Source organism: Fusarium coffeatum (genome assembly GCF_003316985.1).
Source record: "Fusarium coffeatum strain FIESC_28 chromosome Unknown BRIP53273_contig_302, whole genome shotgun sequence".
Classification (NCBI taxonomy): Eukaryota; Fungi; Ascomycota; class Sordariomycetes; order Hypocreales; family Nectriaceae; genus Fusarium; species Fusarium coffeatum.
The window spans coordinates 13908-30928 of NW_022158091.1; the positions used below are offsets into that span (position 1 = coordinate 13908).

General features: G+C 51.1%; 7 protein-coding genes across 7 annotated transcripts; 6 read left to right on the forward strand and 1 right to left on the reverse strand.

Annotated features, from left to right (window-relative positions):
* Positions 1-1449: 1449 nt before the first annotated feature.
* FIESC28_10326 (uncharacterized protein) lies at positions 1450-2841 on the forward strand (the record flags this gene model as incomplete). The annotated part of the gene is made up of 1 exon (XM_031164458.1): positions 1450-2841. The coding sequence occupies one exon, from the start codon at positions 1450-1452 to the stop codon at positions 2839-2841; it is 1392 nt and encodes a 463-aa protein (XP_031011410.1).
* A 1465-nt stretch (positions 2842-4306) lies between these two features.
* Positions 4307-6030, forward strand: FIESC28_10327 (uncharacterized protein; the record flags this gene model as incomplete). The annotated part of the gene is made up of 3 exons (XM_031164459.1): positions 4307-4645; positions 4696-5226; positions 5281-6030. The coding sequence occupies 3 exons, from the start codon at positions 4307-4309 to the stop codon at positions 6028-6030; spliced, it is 1620 nt and encodes a 539-aa protein (XP_031011411.1).
* Positions 6031-6386: 356 nt separating this feature from the next.
* On the reverse strand, positions 6387-7173 carry FIESC28_10328 (uncharacterized protein; the record flags this gene model as incomplete). Its single annotated transcript, XM_031164460.1, has 2 exons — positions 6387-6803; positions 6862-7173. The coding sequence occupies 2 exons, from the start codon at positions 7171-7173 to the stop codon at positions 6387-6389; spliced, it is 729 nt and encodes a 242-aa protein (XP_031011412.1).
* A 2124-nt stretch (positions 7174-9297) lies between these two features.
* Positions 9298-11014, forward strand: FIESC28_10329 (uncharacterized protein; the record flags this gene model as incomplete). Its single annotated transcript, XM_031164461.1, has 7 exons — positions 9298-9322; positions 9412-9452; positions 9507-9533; positions 9597-9672; positions 9728-10258; positions 10313-10736; positions 10789-11014. 7 exons carry the CDS (start codon positions 9298-9300, stop codon positions 11012-11014), a joined length of 1350 nt encoding a protein of 449 aa, XP_031011413.1.
* Positions 11015-11543: 529 nt separating this feature from the next.
* Positions 11544-12725, forward strand: FIESC28_10330 (uncharacterized protein; the record flags this gene model as incomplete). The annotated part of the gene is made up of 2 exons (XM_031164462.1): positions 11544-11807; positions 11865-12725. 2 exons carry the CDS (start codon positions 11544-11546, stop codon positions 12723-12725), a joined length of 1125 nt encoding a protein of 374 aa, XP_031011414.1.
* Positions 12726-13131: 406 nt separating this feature from the next.
* On the forward strand, positions 13132-14996 carry FIESC28_10331 (uncharacterized protein; the record flags this gene model as incomplete). The annotated part of the gene is made up of 7 exons (XM_031164463.1): positions 13132-13230; positions 13290-13374; positions 13437-13456; positions 13511-13546; positions 13599-13760; positions 13811-14136; positions 14189-14996. 7 exons carry the CDS (start codon positions 13132-13134, stop codon positions 14994-14996), a joined length of 1536 nt encoding a protein of 511 aa, XP_031011415.1.
* A 474-nt stretch (positions 14997-15470) lies between these two features.
* FIESC28_10332 (uncharacterized protein) lies at positions 15471-16914 on the forward strand (the record flags this gene model as incomplete). The annotated part of the gene is made up of 2 exons (XM_031164464.1): positions 15471-15702; positions 15764-16914. The coding sequence occupies 2 exons, from the start codon at positions 15471-15473 to the stop codon at positions 16912-16914; spliced, it is 1383 nt and encodes a 460-aa protein (XP_031011416.1).
* Positions 16915-17021: the final 107 nt, after the last annotated feature.

Sequence of the window (17021 nt, forward strand, 5' to 3'; positions counted from 1 at the left end):
AAAGAACCAATGGTATGAGATACACGCATGCCTTGTTTCTTTGTTTAACGCCCACTCAGAAAAAAAGAATAAGAAAAAGAATAAAACAAGGATAAAAGTGATGTTCAGTTTCAGAAATGTACATTATTGCATACCTAACTGCACAGTACAGTACCTAGTATGAATGGATTGCATTGCATTGCAGGCGAGTCGCAACGTTTACTCGTTGTTAGCCGCCCAGCTGCCAAGTTAGGGGAGGTCCCCGCGCACATGCGACATAGACGCCCACAGTCGAGACGCTTCGACCGCCAGTCGCTGGGCCTGGCTGATCCAGGAACAGGGACAGGAACCAGCAGCCACAGACGAGTCAAGCAAGGGTCAAGGGAATAATGTCGATCATGGTAAAGAGACAGGGGCTATAGTCGCCTGCTTTATGCACTTTCTCGTCTTGTCTGTGCTCGGCTCATCATGGTGGAGAGCATCTCCTCCCTCCTCGGTCTCTCCCTTGGTTAACGAGAGCGACTAATTCGCTACTCCTTTGCCGCGCTTCCATTCAGGAGATAATGACTAGTAATCGTGGTCTGTACTATTTTCATGGATCCGTCCGGTAATTCCATGTCTTGGCTCAGAGGCAGCCGAAACGAAACGACTGAAACATCCCGACTAGACAGACATAGGATGGATCGTACTACATAAGAGCTCATCCCCCGTACCTCTGGGTCCTCTTCTTCTTCTTCAGCAACGCTCAAGAATTCCATATTCAGACGATCCCTTTTTGTGACATTTTTGTCTTTTTTTCTCTTTCTTCCATTCTATTCTTCACTTTCCCTTGACGGGCTGGATACATTCCCTCACAACCACAAAATCAAATCTTCAACTCTTTGATACAGATCTATCCCCGTTTGTAACGGAGACTAGCATCGATTCTTTTACTGAACATCAACTTCCACCGACTGGACAACGCACAATACCGGCCTTTGTGTTACCAATAGCCTTCCGTCCGACGCCGTCAACCTGTTCGAGAAAACAAGACCGCTCAACCACCTGTGTCCGCCACTTGCACTGCACTGCACTGCACCGTCAACTATCAACGAATCAGTCACCTTTGTTTTCCAACGCCGCCTATAACATTCACCTTTGTGTTCACCTTGACTCTTCGTCGTTCGCATCTCAGTCCTTGCAAACGTTTTTTTGTTCCTTCACCCACAATCCTTTTTGATCTATTGTTCGCCAGAACAATAACCACAGCAAAAGAACCTGCACACATTTGGTTCACCACTCATTATCTGTTCACTTGAACATCAACCAGCCCGAACAAGTCGAAATCGCGTCAAGCTCGCACATAAAACAGCTTCGATCCTTCTACCAAGTCGGATTCACTCCTTCACCAAAACCCAAGCTTCTACAAGCAACACTTGAGAAACACTCAACAACAACAAAACCCTTCGAGATACCCATCACACCAACAAAATGCATTTCAACTCTGTCGCTATCTGCCTCGGCCTGGCTGGTCTGGCCCAGGCACACATGGAGATGATCTCACCTGCTCCCTTCAAGTCCAAGCAGAACCCTCACGCCGGCAGCGATGTCGACTACAGCATGACCGCCCCTCTTGAGGCCAGCGGCGGCAACTTCCCTTGCAAGGGATACCACTCTCTCTTCGGTACTGAGCAGGGTGCTTCCGTCGCCGACTGGGCCGCTGGCAGCTCCCAGAAGATGGAGATTACTGGTGGTGCCAACCACGGTGGTGGCTCTTGCCAGGCTTCTCTGTCCTACGACAAGGGTGAGACCTGGCAGGTCATCCACTCCTACGTCGGTAACTGTCCCGCTGCTGGAACTTCTTCTTTCGACTTCAAGGTTCCCTCCGACGCTCCCTCCGGCGAGGCCATCTTTGCCTGGACCTGGTTCAACCAGATCGGTAACCGTGAGATGTACATGAACTGTGCTGCCGTCACCATCAAGGGTGGCTCCAAGCGCGCTTCTGCTATGAGCAACCGCCCCGAGATGTTCGTTGCCAATGTCGGTAACGGCTGCACCACTGAAGAGGCTTCCGATCTTGAGTTCCCCAACCCCGGTCCTGATGTCAGCAACGAGTCCCAGAAGACTGCTGGCCCTAAGGGTTCTTGCGCCAAGGCTGGATCTGGTGGCGGCTCCGGCTCCGGCTCCGGCTCCGGCGATGCTGCTCCTAGCGCTCCTGCCGACGGCGGCAACAACGGCGCTGCTCCCAGTGCTCCCGCTGATGGTGGTAACAACGGTGCTGCTCCCAGCTCTCCCGCCGGCGGCAATGACGGCTCTTACAACCCCGGAAACGACGGCGCCGGTGCTGCCCCCAGCGCTCCTGCTCCTACCCAGCCTGCTGGTGATGCCCCTGATGCGTATGTATCCTCACCTTCATCTGTTATTGGAACTGTCCCTAACTCACAAATTTCTAGTCCCGGAGGTGTCTTCATCACTGTCTCTCAGCCCTCTAAGGCTACTGCCGCTCCTGAAGCTCCCTCTGCTCCTGCCAACGATGGTGCAGGCTCCAGCACTCTCCTGACCATGACCAAGCCCGCCGATACCCAGCCCGCTCCCACCAGCGTTGTTACCCCTGAGCCTGCTCCTGCTGCTCCTACCGCTCCCGCTGCCCCTGATGCTGGTGCCGGTGCTGGTGGTTCTGGTTCTGAGGAGGCTGCTGGTTCTGCTTGCACTGAGGAGGGTCAATGGAACTGCATCGGTGGCTCCAAGTACCAGCGCTGCGCTTCTGGTACATGGTCTGTCGTCCAGTCCATGGCCGCTGGCACTACCTGCTCCGGCGAGAAGGCTTCCGCTATGGCTTTTGGTTTCGGCCGCAAGCTCGCCATGCGATTCCGCCGAGCCTAAGGCTTCTTAAACTATACGCGACCTGGGACAAAGCCCAGGATGTCATGAGCACATGAGAACCTATAGAGCATGGTAGGCTACAACAGCACATTTGCTTCATTTCTGGAAGGGCAGATGGACTTCGGAGTTTTGGTCATCTTGTACAAATACAGATAGGAATCGGACAATAAATTCTTCAAAACACTTGTTTTGACTTGGCGATAAACGTGACTGTGACTGAACATTAAACTGTGATGTGGAATCATTGTAGATCCAGCTGGATAAGACCAGTCATGCGTCATACCAAGACGTAGTAAAGTTGTCTTTGTTGAGATCTTTTGTAAGCATTGTCTGCTACCCCATAGATAGTGGAGAGTAGCGAGAGTCATAATTACCGAGTTGGTGTGGACTTCTTATTACCCCATGGAGAGTAGAGTCAGTCTACTGAGTTAGTATAAGAAACACGTCCCTCTGGGGGATCAGTACACATGGTCCTTGTCTGGATAGAAAGAGGCCGCCTGCGACGCGTCGACTTTCTGGCCATAATCGTGGAGGCTGGAGACTGGAGACCGCTTCTGGTGCGCTGTGTGATGTTGGTGTTGTTGTAAGAGGGGCTGTGGTGACCATCAGAACAAGACACAGTGTGCTTTGCTTTACGAAGGCTAAGCCATGATTGGTCAGATGAATTGTCGCGCGCCTAAAAGACTATGGGTGGCGACTCTGACAGTGTACAGCACGGTACGTACGAAGAAGATGGAAACTTGCGTCTAGAACCCAATCCAGTCTGGCAAGCTTCAGTTTATGGCGGGGCTGTGTGTGTTGTACAGTACTGGGGAGATGAAGCCCAAGTATACATTGATTGGTGAACGTGACAAAGGTAGAATGTGAACAAGACATGGACCACGAATAGCATCAAAGTAGAACATAGTCGCATAAGTACGATTTTGTGTCTTGCTTTGTTTGACCTTACCATGGTACCTTATCTAGATATGCTGTGCTCGCTGGACTGGTCCTTATAACTCACCCAAGAGGCCTGATTTGACCGCCCACTATCAAGCATAATCCAAAGTGGGCTCTCTCTACCTCTGATGGTCTTCCCCATCTCTCATTAACCCTCTCAGGCGGCGAAAGCGAAGGAGACACTTGGAGCCCCTCCTCTTTCCAGGCTTAGCCCAGTGCTTCCTATCCGGTCCAGTTCAGTCGAGCCGACCAGCCTAAGCTAAGCCCAAGCCAAGCCTTTCCATAATAACCTCGACCACCCAGAGGCGACATTCGTCCAAACCTCACTTCGTTTTGTCTTGTTCCTATTTCACACTCTTCATGACTGCAGCGTTTTTCGCTCAGTGACGGACTTTCCGTCTACGACAATTCCTTCTTCCCTATCACGCGACAATTCTTTTAACCTCTTTCCTCTCTAACCCCACCTCTCGCGACATCTCCCGCCTCGACCGCCTTATACATACAACTTTCTACCTCGACATCGACCATGACGGGTCCTGCCTCTCCTCAGGCCGAAGGTCCCACGTTTGCTCCTCCTCCGCTGCCTGCGGGTTGGATCGCCCAGTGGGATGGCACAAGCAAGAAATACTACTATGTTCAGCTGTCGACTGGTGTTTCGCAGTGGGATGTTCCTACTGAGCCTGCCAAGACAGGCAACACTCCCGCTCCTCCTGGTGAACATCCCTACGGCGCTCCCAAGCGGTCGGAACTTATCACGCATCCTGATGGTTCGCAGACTGTGCGCCATGCGGATGGCACCATGGAACCAATCATGCCAGATGGGACACGCGGTGTAGATGGTCCTTCTGGAGACAGGGGTCTTGGAGTAAGTCATTGTTACCAGCTTTGTCTTGCGACTTACTAATGTACGGATAGAGCATGGCTATGAACGCTTTGCTTAGTGGAAAGAACTCTGGTCATGGTGGTAGCGGTGGTGGCAGCGGAGGCAACAGCTCCAGCCCATTGGGCAACCTTGGTGGCCTTGCAAGTCAATTCCTCGGCGGTAAACATGGTGGTAACAACAGCAGCGGCGGCGGAAGTGGTGGAGGTGGTGGAAGTGGCGGCCACGGCTCCAGCCCGTTGGGTAACCTCGGCGGCCTTGCAAGCCAGTTTCTCGGTGGTGGTGGTAGTCAGGGTGCTGGCAGTGGTGGCCATGGTGGAAATGGAGGGAACAAGCCTTCAGGCGCAGGGAAGCTCGTTGGGCAGTTGGCTCAGAGCTTCATGAACACGGCTTCCCAAGAGAAGCCCCCTGCTCCTCAGAATTACCATGGAAGTTCCAACCAGAACTCGCAGTCCCAACATCAGCAGCAGTCCCAGCAGCAACATCAGGGGCAAGGGCAGGGAGGTCTCGCTGGCCAGCTTATGGGCGGTGTAGCAAGCATGTTCGGAGGAAAGCATGGCAACAGTGTAGGTTTACAGAGGCCGAGTGGAGTGTCATGCGCAAGACTAATACCGCGATAGGGACAAAACTCCAACTTTGGCTACAGCTCTGGACAGCAGCAGCAGGGCGGGGGAACATACTCTGGACAAGCTCCCACTTACAACCCACCAGGTTCTAATCCTTCAGCTCCATCAGCGCCACCTGCTGCTGGATCGCATTCTTACAGCACGCCCTCGCCAAGCCAGCACTCGCAGCATGGTTCTCAGCACCAATCGGGCCAGAGTCAGTCCTATGGCTCGCAACAACAGCAACCGGGTGGTCAGCAGTATGGTGGCCAACAGCATTCTGGCGCAAACCAGCAGTACGGCTCGCATCAGCAACAGCCAAGCTCTCCCTACGGAGGTCCTCAGCAGCAGTCAAGCTCGCATCAGCAGTACGGCGGCAACTCGTTCGGAGCCAGCCCGCATCTTTCGCATACCAACTCCTTTCCTCCTCCACCTTCGGGGGGCCCTCCTCAGCAAGGCCAACACGGTCAACAGGGGCAGCATGGGCAGCAATACTTCCCTCCTCCTCCTGGGCAACAATCGCAGCACCAACCGTCTGGCCAGGGCTACCCCGATACTCAGGGCCATGGAGGTCAATTCGGCGGCTCGTCTGACCACTATCCTCCTCCACCACCTGGAGGATCTCCGGGAGGATATAATCCCTCCTATACCAGGGGTCAAGGAAATGAGCAACCCTCTTACGGCAACCAGCCACACTACAATAGTGGTGCGCCTCCTGTCCCTCATGGTAACCACCCTCAACAACAATACGGAGGACCTTACTGAGGGACCGCTCCAACGCCGTATGGAAAACCTACAGCCCAAATATTTTAGCCCAGTAGTGAAGAGAATCAGGTCATTTCTTTGATTTGAGATCGCAAGAACTCGTCAAACCGGCCGTTTGGAGCCATTTCTTTCACTATTTGTACGCATTCAACGACCGGAAGTTCGATATGGAAGTGTTTGTCATCAAGGATACAACGAATTGAGTATAGACATCGAAGCCTGCAGAGGGCCGATGAGAATGACGTGATGGGCAGAACAGTTACGAGCAATATGATTAACGTAGATAGTAGAATGCATTTTACTAGCCCCTTTTTCTGTAGACGGGACTATAGCTATTGAGGATACCGATCGCCCTTCTAGTTTTCTTTCTTATCTGCGTCATCAGCTGTGATGGCGACTGCTTTCAGCTTGGAAGCTATGGATCTGGACACGAACCAGGACGCTACAGCGACAACCACAATATAGCCAGCGGTTGGAACCAAAGAGCGAGGGATGACGTTGAGCAGATAAGGGTCGAGAATGAGATCCACAAGCACAGGCGGAGGGTTCTCCATGAGAGACTTGTCGTCGGTGAAGTAGTCAGCAGATGCTTTAATCTGTAGGAGAAGAAGCGAGGCTTTGCGCTCCTTCTCCCCTGGCTGAGGCGACTCCTCGTTCAGCTCAGTCCCATCACCTTGGCGCGAGAAGGCATAGCCCGCCAATGACTGGATCAGCTCTGGAGTTTCCCATACGGTATCCAGCTCAAATACATCTAGGACAAACCCTGTAGGTTGCTAGAGCACACACATTTAGCGTATATCTAGGTTAGATTGATTGTCGTCTGAGACTTACAATAGCTGCCCAGCAGACTCGGAACTCATATCGCTGGTCTGGGTTTAGGTTATCCAGGAGCACCCACGTCGCTGCACCGGAGGCATAGTCCTTTGTTTTAGCTGGAAACACACGACTGAGATTTGTTCTGATTTCTGAGGCGTCTGGTGTAAGAACAGGCAGTCTGAGGTCTGCTAGTGAGGGCTTCTGTTGAGGAATGGGTAGTAGTGCGGGTGCCGTAAAGATTGTCTTCTCAACATTGGCAAGGACAGAAGTGAACACCGCTGCCAGGACCAGAAAGCAGGCGACTCGACAGCTCGATAGAAAGAACATGGCGGCGATTGGTCAAGCAGATCCAATTGTCCTTTTGACCTCCTGATGTATGAGATGTAAGAGGTATGTTGTTGGAAGCGTCACGTGTACTGAATACTAACCTATCAGACTGCCCCGCTACCAACAACACCTATCGTTTCCATGATGGGGTGTGATATACGCAACGAAAAACAAACCTCCATAGTATGTAAGGTCTTATCTCATTCAAACTTATTGATTTTTGTGAGATGGAAGAGCTTCAGGAACTCATATTTTGTCTTTAAAATTCAGCATTCTACTAAGCAGCAGAAAAGCTATCCTCTAAGCTATGTTTCCGTAGGACGACGAAGATAGCATCACAAGATCGAGCTATATCTTCATAATATATCTATCTAAATAACTTCTCTCCTTATTTTTACGGCCATGTCCTCTGATATCCTGATGGTACCTGGCAAGCGAGCTCAATTTCTCTCATTGATGATGGACTCAATTCTTGTGAATATACCCCTTGGAGAAACCATCACCCTGGAAGACATGTCCGTTATTTCAGACAGTGTTCTAAGGACATACGAAATGTCGAACAGATTTGATTCTCTTTGACTTCTGCGAACACTTTTATGACATAACTCCAAATTTAACAACGCAGGTGGGTAACAGAACAATCGTCCTCTAAGGGTTAGGCTACTATAATCAAGTAGCCCAACTGCTAATCTAAGCTGTCATAAAGTGACTAAATTATTTCGTCTCTTATGCCTCTAGGGGCCAATTCTTCTGATACCCTGAGGCAACGTTATGCATAAATCTATGCAGTCAAACACTTGTTCAAGAATACGAGGTCGAACCATTAAGGTTGCAGGGAACGGGAGGCGTCTGAAGACCTGAACTTGGTCCTGGCTGCCAATCTATAATTTTGCGACCGTGCGGACGATGAGCCGGTGAAGCTTGGGCCTCAATGGCTTCCGGGAGTCGACTTTTCACGAGTCACAATGAAGATCGTCGACGGAGCTTGAAGATGATGACGAGACCCTGCTGCGAGGTTCGCAAGTTCGACCTATGTAGTAACTCGAACACAACTTGCTTTTGAGCACAAGGGCCCAGAGCTTTGATGTCTTGAACAAAGCAGGAGATGAACCGCAATAGGGAATGGAAGCTATGGGCCCAGGTACGTATATATAGCAGCAGGGATATAAACAAACGATTGGAACTCAGAGCAGGGGTCAGGTCATTGTTGATATTTCCGAAGGCGAAGAAGAGAAATCATCCAATGCCTCTTAACCAAGGAATATTATCATTGAGATGTGCTCTTTCTTCCTCCTGACGTGTTCCTGAACTCTAATCAAGGAAGGCGGTTAGGAGACCTACCTAATTGACTTCCACTGGGGCTTGCGGCTCATAACAGAGGCGAAATGAAAGCTTGAGGAGGAGAGATGAGATGTTGTCAAATATGGACCCATGGATCGTCGTCTAAAGAGAGACACCAATATCTCGGTCGGTGTTGGACGGGATGCTCTGACCGGTTCGTCGGATTCGAACAGCACATGGTATTGGTAATTACTGCTCCGGCTCCGTATCCATAATGGATGCTGGACAGAATAACCTTCCATAGAATTGTTAAGCCGTTATCAATTTTTCTCTCGAGCGGTGAAGCGCAAGAACAACGGAGGACATGGAAACAACGGAGCGGTAGGTGGTATGCAGCCCAATTGGAAGGCGCTCGCGGGCCAGCAAAGCTCCAGAGGGTCCTTTTGGCGACCCCTGGGCCCTGGCAGCTGGCCAACAGGCGTCGGCAGCGAAGAGCGCCAGCAGGGCGTTGCAGAACGCGCTTGCCCCTTTACAGTCCAGGCACGCCTCGAAATCGAAATCAACAAATCCACAGCCAGTCCAATCCAATCCAATCCCTGCCCAGCAAAGCCTCCCCTGTCTGCCAAATTTCCCCCACCACCGCTAACTTATCACCAAACTAAACATTCGCCCTCTCGCTCCGCTTTACTTTGCTTTCCTTTCCTCCTCCTCAGCCAAGTCAAGTCGTTGTAAAAGCCTTGCCTGGCCTGTTCTTTTTTGTCGTCCTTTTCTCGTGGTCCCTCTTCTTTGCTCTTGCATACTTCCTCCCATCTCCATAAACCGTAATCACAAACGTCTGCAAATATGCGTGAGGTCATTAGCATCAACGGTAAGCTATTGCTCCCTTTCTCTGCCTGGCCTTTCACCGCATCTCCTTTTTCAGCCCGAATCGTTGTTTTGCTAACAGAGCTCTCCTAGTCGGCCAGGCTGGTTGCCAGATCGCCAACTCCTGCTGGGAGGTGAGTTTTCTAAAGTCTTTTGTTTATTGCCTTGTTTACTAACCATTTCCATAGCTTTACTGCCTTGAGCACGGTATCCAGGTACACAACGACCCCTCGATTTGTCAACAAACATCACGTCGCTCATATACTAACCACCTCTAGCCCGATGGTTACCTCACCGAGGAGCGCAAGAAGCAGGATCCTGATCAAGGATTTAGCACATTCTTCTCAGAGACTGGTACGGATATAGTCTTCGTTCCCAAGCCACCCCTCTCCTAACACATCTTCTGCAGGTCAAGGAAAGCATGTTCCCCGCGCCATCTACTGTGATTTGGAGCCCAATGTCGTCGACGAGGTCCGCACCGGTGCTTACCGCAACCTCTTCCACCCTGAGATGATGATCACCGGCAAGGAGGACGCATCCAACAACTACGCTCGTGGTCACTACACCGTCGGCAAGGAGCTCATCGATGGTGTCCTCGACAAGATTCGCCGTGTCGCCGACAACTGTGCTGGTCTTCAGGGTTTCCTCGTTTTCCACTCTTTCGGTGGTGGTACTGGATCTGGTTTCGGTGCTCTCCTCATGGAGCGCCTGTCCGTCGACTACGGCAAGAAGAGCAAGCTCGAGTTCTGTGTTTATCCCGCTCCTCAGACCGCTACCTCAGTCGTCGAGCCCTACAACTCTATTCTTACCACCCACACCACTCTTGAGCACTCCGACTGCTCCTTCATGGTCGACAACGAGGCCATCTACGATATCTGCCGCCGAAACCTCGGTCTTGAGCGCCCCAACTACGAGAACCTGAACCGCCTTATTGCCCAGGGTAGGTTTTATACAGTACTGACGATATCTGAGCTAGTTGGCTAACGATGTATAGTTGTCTCTTCCATCACTGCTTCTCTCCGATTTGACGGTTCCCTCAACGTCGACTTGAACGAGTTCCAGACCAACCTGGTTCCTTACCCCCGAATCCACTTCCCTCTCGTCGCTTACTCTCCCGTTATCTCGGCCGCCAAGGCCGCCCATGAGGCCAACTCGGTCCAGGAGATGACCATGTCTTGCTTCGAGCCTAACAACCAGATGGTCAAGTGTGACCCCCGCCACGGCAAGTACATGGCCACTTGCCTGTTGTACCGTGGTGACGTCGTCCCCAACGACGCCCACGCCGCCGTTGCTACCCTTAAGACCAAGCGAACCATCCAGTTCGTCGACTGGTGCCCTACTGGTTTCAAGCTTGGTATTTGCTACCAGGCTCCCGAGAACGTGCCCAACGGTGACCTCGCCAAGGTCAGCCGCGCTGTGTAAGTCCCCCTCTACCTCGTAAATGCCAGGACTGTCTCTAATACATAACAGGTGCATGCTTTCCAACACCACTGCCATTGCCGAGGCTTGGTCTTCCCTCTCCCTCAAGTTCGATCTTATGCACAGCAAGCGTGCCTTCGTCCACTGGTACGTTGGTGAGGGTATGGAGGAGGGTGAGTTCTCTGAGGCTCGTGAGGATCTCGCGGCCTTGGAGCGCGATTATGAGGAGGTTGCTACCGACTCCATGGGCGATGAGGAGTTGGAGGCCGAGTACTAAGCGGCTATGGATGCGATGACTGGATTACCGACTTTGGACCAGTTTTAGCATGCTGCTGATAGAGAGGTGTATTTTCTTATTTTCGCAAAGGTTAAGCCAAAACGAGTTTTAATGCCAAAAGACCAAGATTTGTACATGGGCCGGCGTCTTTATAACCTAACTGTCTGAGTCGGTGGCATTGCGTGAGGCAGTATTGTACTGTAGTTGCTAGTATTGTAGTTGTAATACCGCAAAGATACCTCTCACAACATGAATCGCATTGTCCGTTTGCTATTGGATGTATATTAAGCTCAAAGATTGCGGGGAATTAAGAACGGGTTTAGAAAGCCGGCTCTTTAATTGTACCGGTACTGTAAGTTTACTGTATGTACCGAGCCCCGAAGCTCGGCCCACGTTGGGGTTGGGGCCGATAGTACGCGAATTGGCATCCAGCACTTAGACCTCCAGCAAACACGGCCTTTTATCCTCTTGAACCCTCCCTCGACTGAGCACTTCGACTATTGCATCCAAAATATCGAAACATAGAACCATGAGTCTCTTGCGATCTAGTGTGTGCAGAGCATGCCGACGCTCACAGCAAATTCGCTGGCATAGAGGCTTTGCGACAGCCAGCAGCGGCACCACGTATGACAATCGTGTTAAGCTTGTGGAAGTTGGACCTCGAGATGGACTGCAAAATGAGAAGAAGACAATCCCTCTTGAGACAAAGATCGAGCTCATCGAGCGTCTAGCTCGAACAGGTGTTTCCACCATTGAGGCTGGTTCTTTTGTCGCCCCAAAATGGGTTCCTCAAGTAAGTTTACCTCGAGCAGCATTGATGTCACAGGCACTAACGATCATTGCCCTATAGATGAGCAATTCTAGCGAAATCCTCCAGCATATCCTCGATGGAAAGGTTTCCTCTCCCGGGCCGATCTCATACTCTTTCCTTGCCCCGAACACCAAGGGCCTTCAGTCTGCTGCAGATATTCTCGGTGCCAATCCTGGCAAGTTTGCAACACAGCTGGAACCAGCAATCACCAAGCCAGATGTTGAAGTGGCAGTATTTGCTGCAGCTACCGAGAGCTTCAGTCAGAAGAATCTCAATTGCGATATCAAGACATCACTGGAGCGTTTCAGGCAGGTGATTCAAGATTCCAAGGGCCTAGGCCTCCGGGTCCGAGCCTACATCTCCGTGGTTTTGGGATGCCCTTTTGAGGGTTTCGATGTCGACCCCCACAAGGTAGCGGAAATTGCTACAGATCTCCTGGAGGCGGGAGCTGATGAAATTTCTCTCGGTGACACTACCGGCATGGGTACGGCTCCTCGAACGGGAAACCTCCTACAATGCATGTCTGCGGCCGGAATCCGAACTGAGGATATTGCTATGCACTTCCATGACACCTACGGACAAGCTCTAGTAAACACAGCCGTTGCTCTTGAGAACGGTATTCGAACATTCGATAGCAGTGTTGGCGGTCTAGGTGGCTGCCCTTATAGCCCTGGTGCGACTGGCAACGTCTCCACAGAGAACATGGTTTACTTTATGGAAACTCTGGGCATGGATACAGGTATCAGCCTGGATGCTATGTCTGATATCGGAGCATGGATCACACAGGAATTGGGCAAGGAGAATGGAAGCACAGTTGGCAAGGCGGTTATTGGAGCTCGAACCCGAGCTATAGAAAACGCAGCTAGGGAAGCTCTGAAGGCGAAAACCCAAGGAAACTAGGGAGCTTGATGGCTATGTAATTAGGACTGAGCGTGCGGGCTCAACCATGTAGATACAAACCGAACTCGTAAACTTGATCATAAATATCTAAATATGCAGAATACTCATCCGTTGTCCTTATGGACGTAGGTAATCAGTTCAAGGTCAAATGATACTCGTATGTCATGTGATGTCACCGGTGCTGTTGTATGTGGAGGTGAGTTTATCGGCCGTGCGTCGCCTTTGGGCTGGCGCAGCTAGACTAGAGCATAGAGTCCCCACTCTGGTGAAGCAAGCTCAACCTCCTCCAACCTCTTGGGCATTCTCCCAACTTCATCCAAGCTTCGCGATCGGCTCCTGTATCGTGTCCTCCTTCGCCCATTCCGCCTCACTTCCTCCCGCATATTTTACCGATTTTTCGCCCAACATGGCGGACCCTCGCGAGTCATCCTCGTACTCGGTCATCCCCAGGATTCGATACAACACCGTAGGCGGCGTCAACGGTCCCCTCGTCATCCTCGACAACGTACGTCGTCATTTACCCAAACTCGACTCGGTTCGGTCAGTTTGAACTGACAACAACAGGTCAAATTCCCGCGATACAATGAGATCGTAACGCTCACCCTTCCCGATGGAACTGAGCGCTCGGGTCAGGTCCTGGAAGCTCGAGGTTAGTGCAGCTGCTAGCCCGCGGAAAGTAATGACGCGGAATATGCTGACATGGAGAAATAGGTGACCGAGCTGTCGTTCAGGTACTTTCGATAACTACGATGCGATATGATACGGAGGTTGACGATTTTATATAGGTCTTCGAGGGTACTTCCGGTATTGATGTCAAGAAGGTAGGCGGTATCGCGAGTTATAAAGGCGAACTTGAAGCTAAGACAGCCACAGACCAAAGTCCAGTTCACCGGCCAGAGCTTGAAGATTGGTGTGTCCGAGGACATGCTTGGTCGTATCTTTGATGGATCTGGTCGCGCTATTGATAAGGGTCCCAAGGTGTTGGCTGAGGATTACCTCGACATCAACGGTTCTCCCATTAACCCTTACTCTCGTGTAAGACTACCGCCAAACGACTCCACGATATGGTCTGACAGAGGTTCTAGGAATACCCCGAGGAGATGATCTCAACCGGTATCTCTGCCATTGATACCATGAACTCTATTGCCCGAGGACAGAAGATTCCCATCTTCTCTGCCTCCGGTCTGCCTCACAACGAAATTGCCGCCCAGATTTGCCGACAGGCTGGTCTCGTCCAGAAGCAGGGCATCACCAACAAGGGTGTTCATGACGGCCACGAGGAGAACTTCTCCATTGTTTTCGGTGCCATGGGTGTCAACTTGGAAACCGCTCGTTTCTTCACCCGCGATTTCGAGGAGAACGGCAGTCTGGAGCGTGTTACTCTCTTCCTTAACCTCGCTAACGATCCTACGTGCGTAACAATCCAAGCCGCTGTCTACTTTTATATGCTAATATCTTTCCAGTATCGAGCGTATTATTACTCCTCGTCTTGCCCTTACTACCGCCGAATACTACGCCTACCAGCTCGAGAAGCACGTTTTGGTCATTCTTACCGATCTTTCCGCCTACTGTGATGCCCTTCGAGAAGTTTCAGCCGCTCGAGAAGAAGTGCCCGGTCGACGTGGTTACCCCGGTTACATGTACACTGATTTGTCCACCATCTACGAACGAGCCGGTCGTGTCGAGGGCCGCAATGGTTCCATCACTCAGATTCCTATTCTGACCATGCCTAACGATGATATCACTCACCCTATTCCCGATTTGACAGGTTATATTACCGAGGGACAGGTCTTCATTGACCGAGCTCTCGACAACCGTGGTATCTACCCACCTATCAACGTGCTGCCGTCGCTGTCTCGTCTGATGAAGTCTGCCATTGGTGAGGGCATGACCCGAAAGGATCACGGTGATGTTTCCAACCAGCTTTACGCCAAGTATGCTATTGGTCGTGACGCCGCAGCTATGAAGGCTGTCGTTGGTGAGGAGGCTTTGTCTGCCGAGGACAAGCTGTCTCTCGAGTTCCTGGAGAAGTTTGAGCGCCAGTTCATTAGCCAGGGCCAGTACGAGTCTCGATCCATTTACGAGTCCCTCGACCTTGCATGGAGTCTGCTCCGTATCTACCCCAAGGAGCTCCTCAACCGTATCCCCGCCAAGGTCCTCAACGAGTTCTACCAGCGAGCTGCCAAGGAGTCCAAGGCCAAGGGCAAGGCCCGAGCAGACACAGAGGCCCGCGGCCAGCAGCAGACGGAGGAGAACCTTATTGACGCATGAGGGGACGACTTGTCAGCATTTTGATAGATAGTATAATGAGCGCGCAAGACCGATGGATGGATGGATGGAAGAGCAGACAGAGCAACTTGTTTTAAGTGGATTGTTTTCATGCTGTAGAGCAGGGCAAGAGTAGGTATATGGGTGAAGATAGGGAGGCGAGCTAATGCAATTCAACCAATCCTCTACCTGAACTGGTTTATCATGACAAGCAGTAGAAATGAACGCACTGAGTTATCATGATGAGTGGCTGCACTTTGGCTGTCATGGCTTCTCTAAATAGAGTAGGGCCAATGATAGAGTCGATTGTATCTAAAAGTGGAACTACAGTGTTGAAAAATCAAGCTACGCACATTGTCGCCCAACTTTTCTGAAAGTTAGTAATTACTGGACTAACCCAGGACGAGATAAACATTGAACAAGAATCTTGCTATCAGAGAAGAAACTGTTTTCAAATCTGATACAGATCTATTCGCTATGGAGGAAGACAGACGACAGACCGATCTTGGCACAGCAGCCGATATCGAAGAAGCCCAGCTCGCTCAGGCCAGCCCATCCCCCGCCATCGAGAATGAGACAGAGTCAACCCAAAATGGGTCGACACCGCTGAAACAGCCAAAGAAGAGATTCGTAGGAAGAAGAGCTGCTACTGAGGCTTCTGCAAAGAATGGATCGTCAGGCGCATCAGGCGAGAGTGGCGCTGTTCAAAGTACGTGAACCTTCATGTTGAAATCTGAAGCCATAAGTGAAGATATGCTCATGCTGTATAGCTGCCAAACCTCGAAGAGCGCCTAGGCTATTGAACCAAGTTCCCAAGGAGATTCTTGAGAACCCCGATCTGAAAGCCGCTGTTGCTTTGTTACCGGCAAACTACAACTTTGAGATCCCAAAGACGATTCATCGTATCCAGACTTCAGGTGCTAAGAAGGTTGCCCTCCAGATGCCGGAAGGTCTCCTTCTTTTTGCTACCACTATCTCCGACATTTTGACCCAATTCTGCCCAGGAATCGAAACACTCATCATGGGTGATGTGACATACGGTGCTTGTTGTATCGATGACTACACTGCAAGGGCTCTTGGCTGCGACTTGCTGGTTCACTATGCTCACAGTTGTCTCATTCCTGTCGACGTTACCACTATCAAGACACTTTACGTCTTTGTCGATATCAGTATCGATGCGACACATCTTCTGACTTCCTTGGAACGCAACTTTGCTAGTGGAAAGACTATTGCTGTTGTCGGTACTATTCAGTTCAACGCCACTATCCATGGTGTCAAGAGCAGTCTCGAGCGCGGAGGTTTCCGTGTACTTGTCCCGCAGATTGCACCCCTGAGTAAGGGTGAGATTCTGGGTTGTACATCCCCTCGTCTCAAAGAAGATGACAAGACCGATCTGATTCTGTACCTTGGTGATGGCCGCTTCCATCTCGAGAGTATCATGATCCACAACCCTTCTATCCCAGCATACCGATACGACCCTTACTCCCGCAAGCTCACTCGTGAGACCTATGGCCACGAGGAGATGCAGTCCCTTCGACGTACAGCCATTCAAAGCGCTCGCACCGCGCGTAAATGGGGCTTGATTCTTGGTGCCCTGGGCCGTCAGGGCAACCCGCACACACTGGGTCTTATTGAAAAGGAGCTTAAGGCTCGTGGCATCCCAATTGTGCATCTTTTGCTGAGCGAGATCTTCCCAGGCAAGCTTGCGCTCATGTCAGACGTCGAATGCTGGGTGCAGGTTGCTTGCCCTCGTCTGAGCATCGACTGGGGATATGCTTTCCCGAGGCCGTTGCTGACACCTTATGAGGCGCTGGTAGCATTGGGAGAGAAACAAGATTGGGGAGATGGCGTTTATCCTATGGATTACTACGGCAAGGACGGTTTGGGCAGAACGAGACCTCTGCAGATTGCATCAGGTTAGGGTAGATAGATATCACAAACAAAAAAGGAATAAGACACGAATTTCACGATTAAATTTGAAAGTTAATCTACATCATTATCGAACACTGGTGAAGCATTACAACGCTT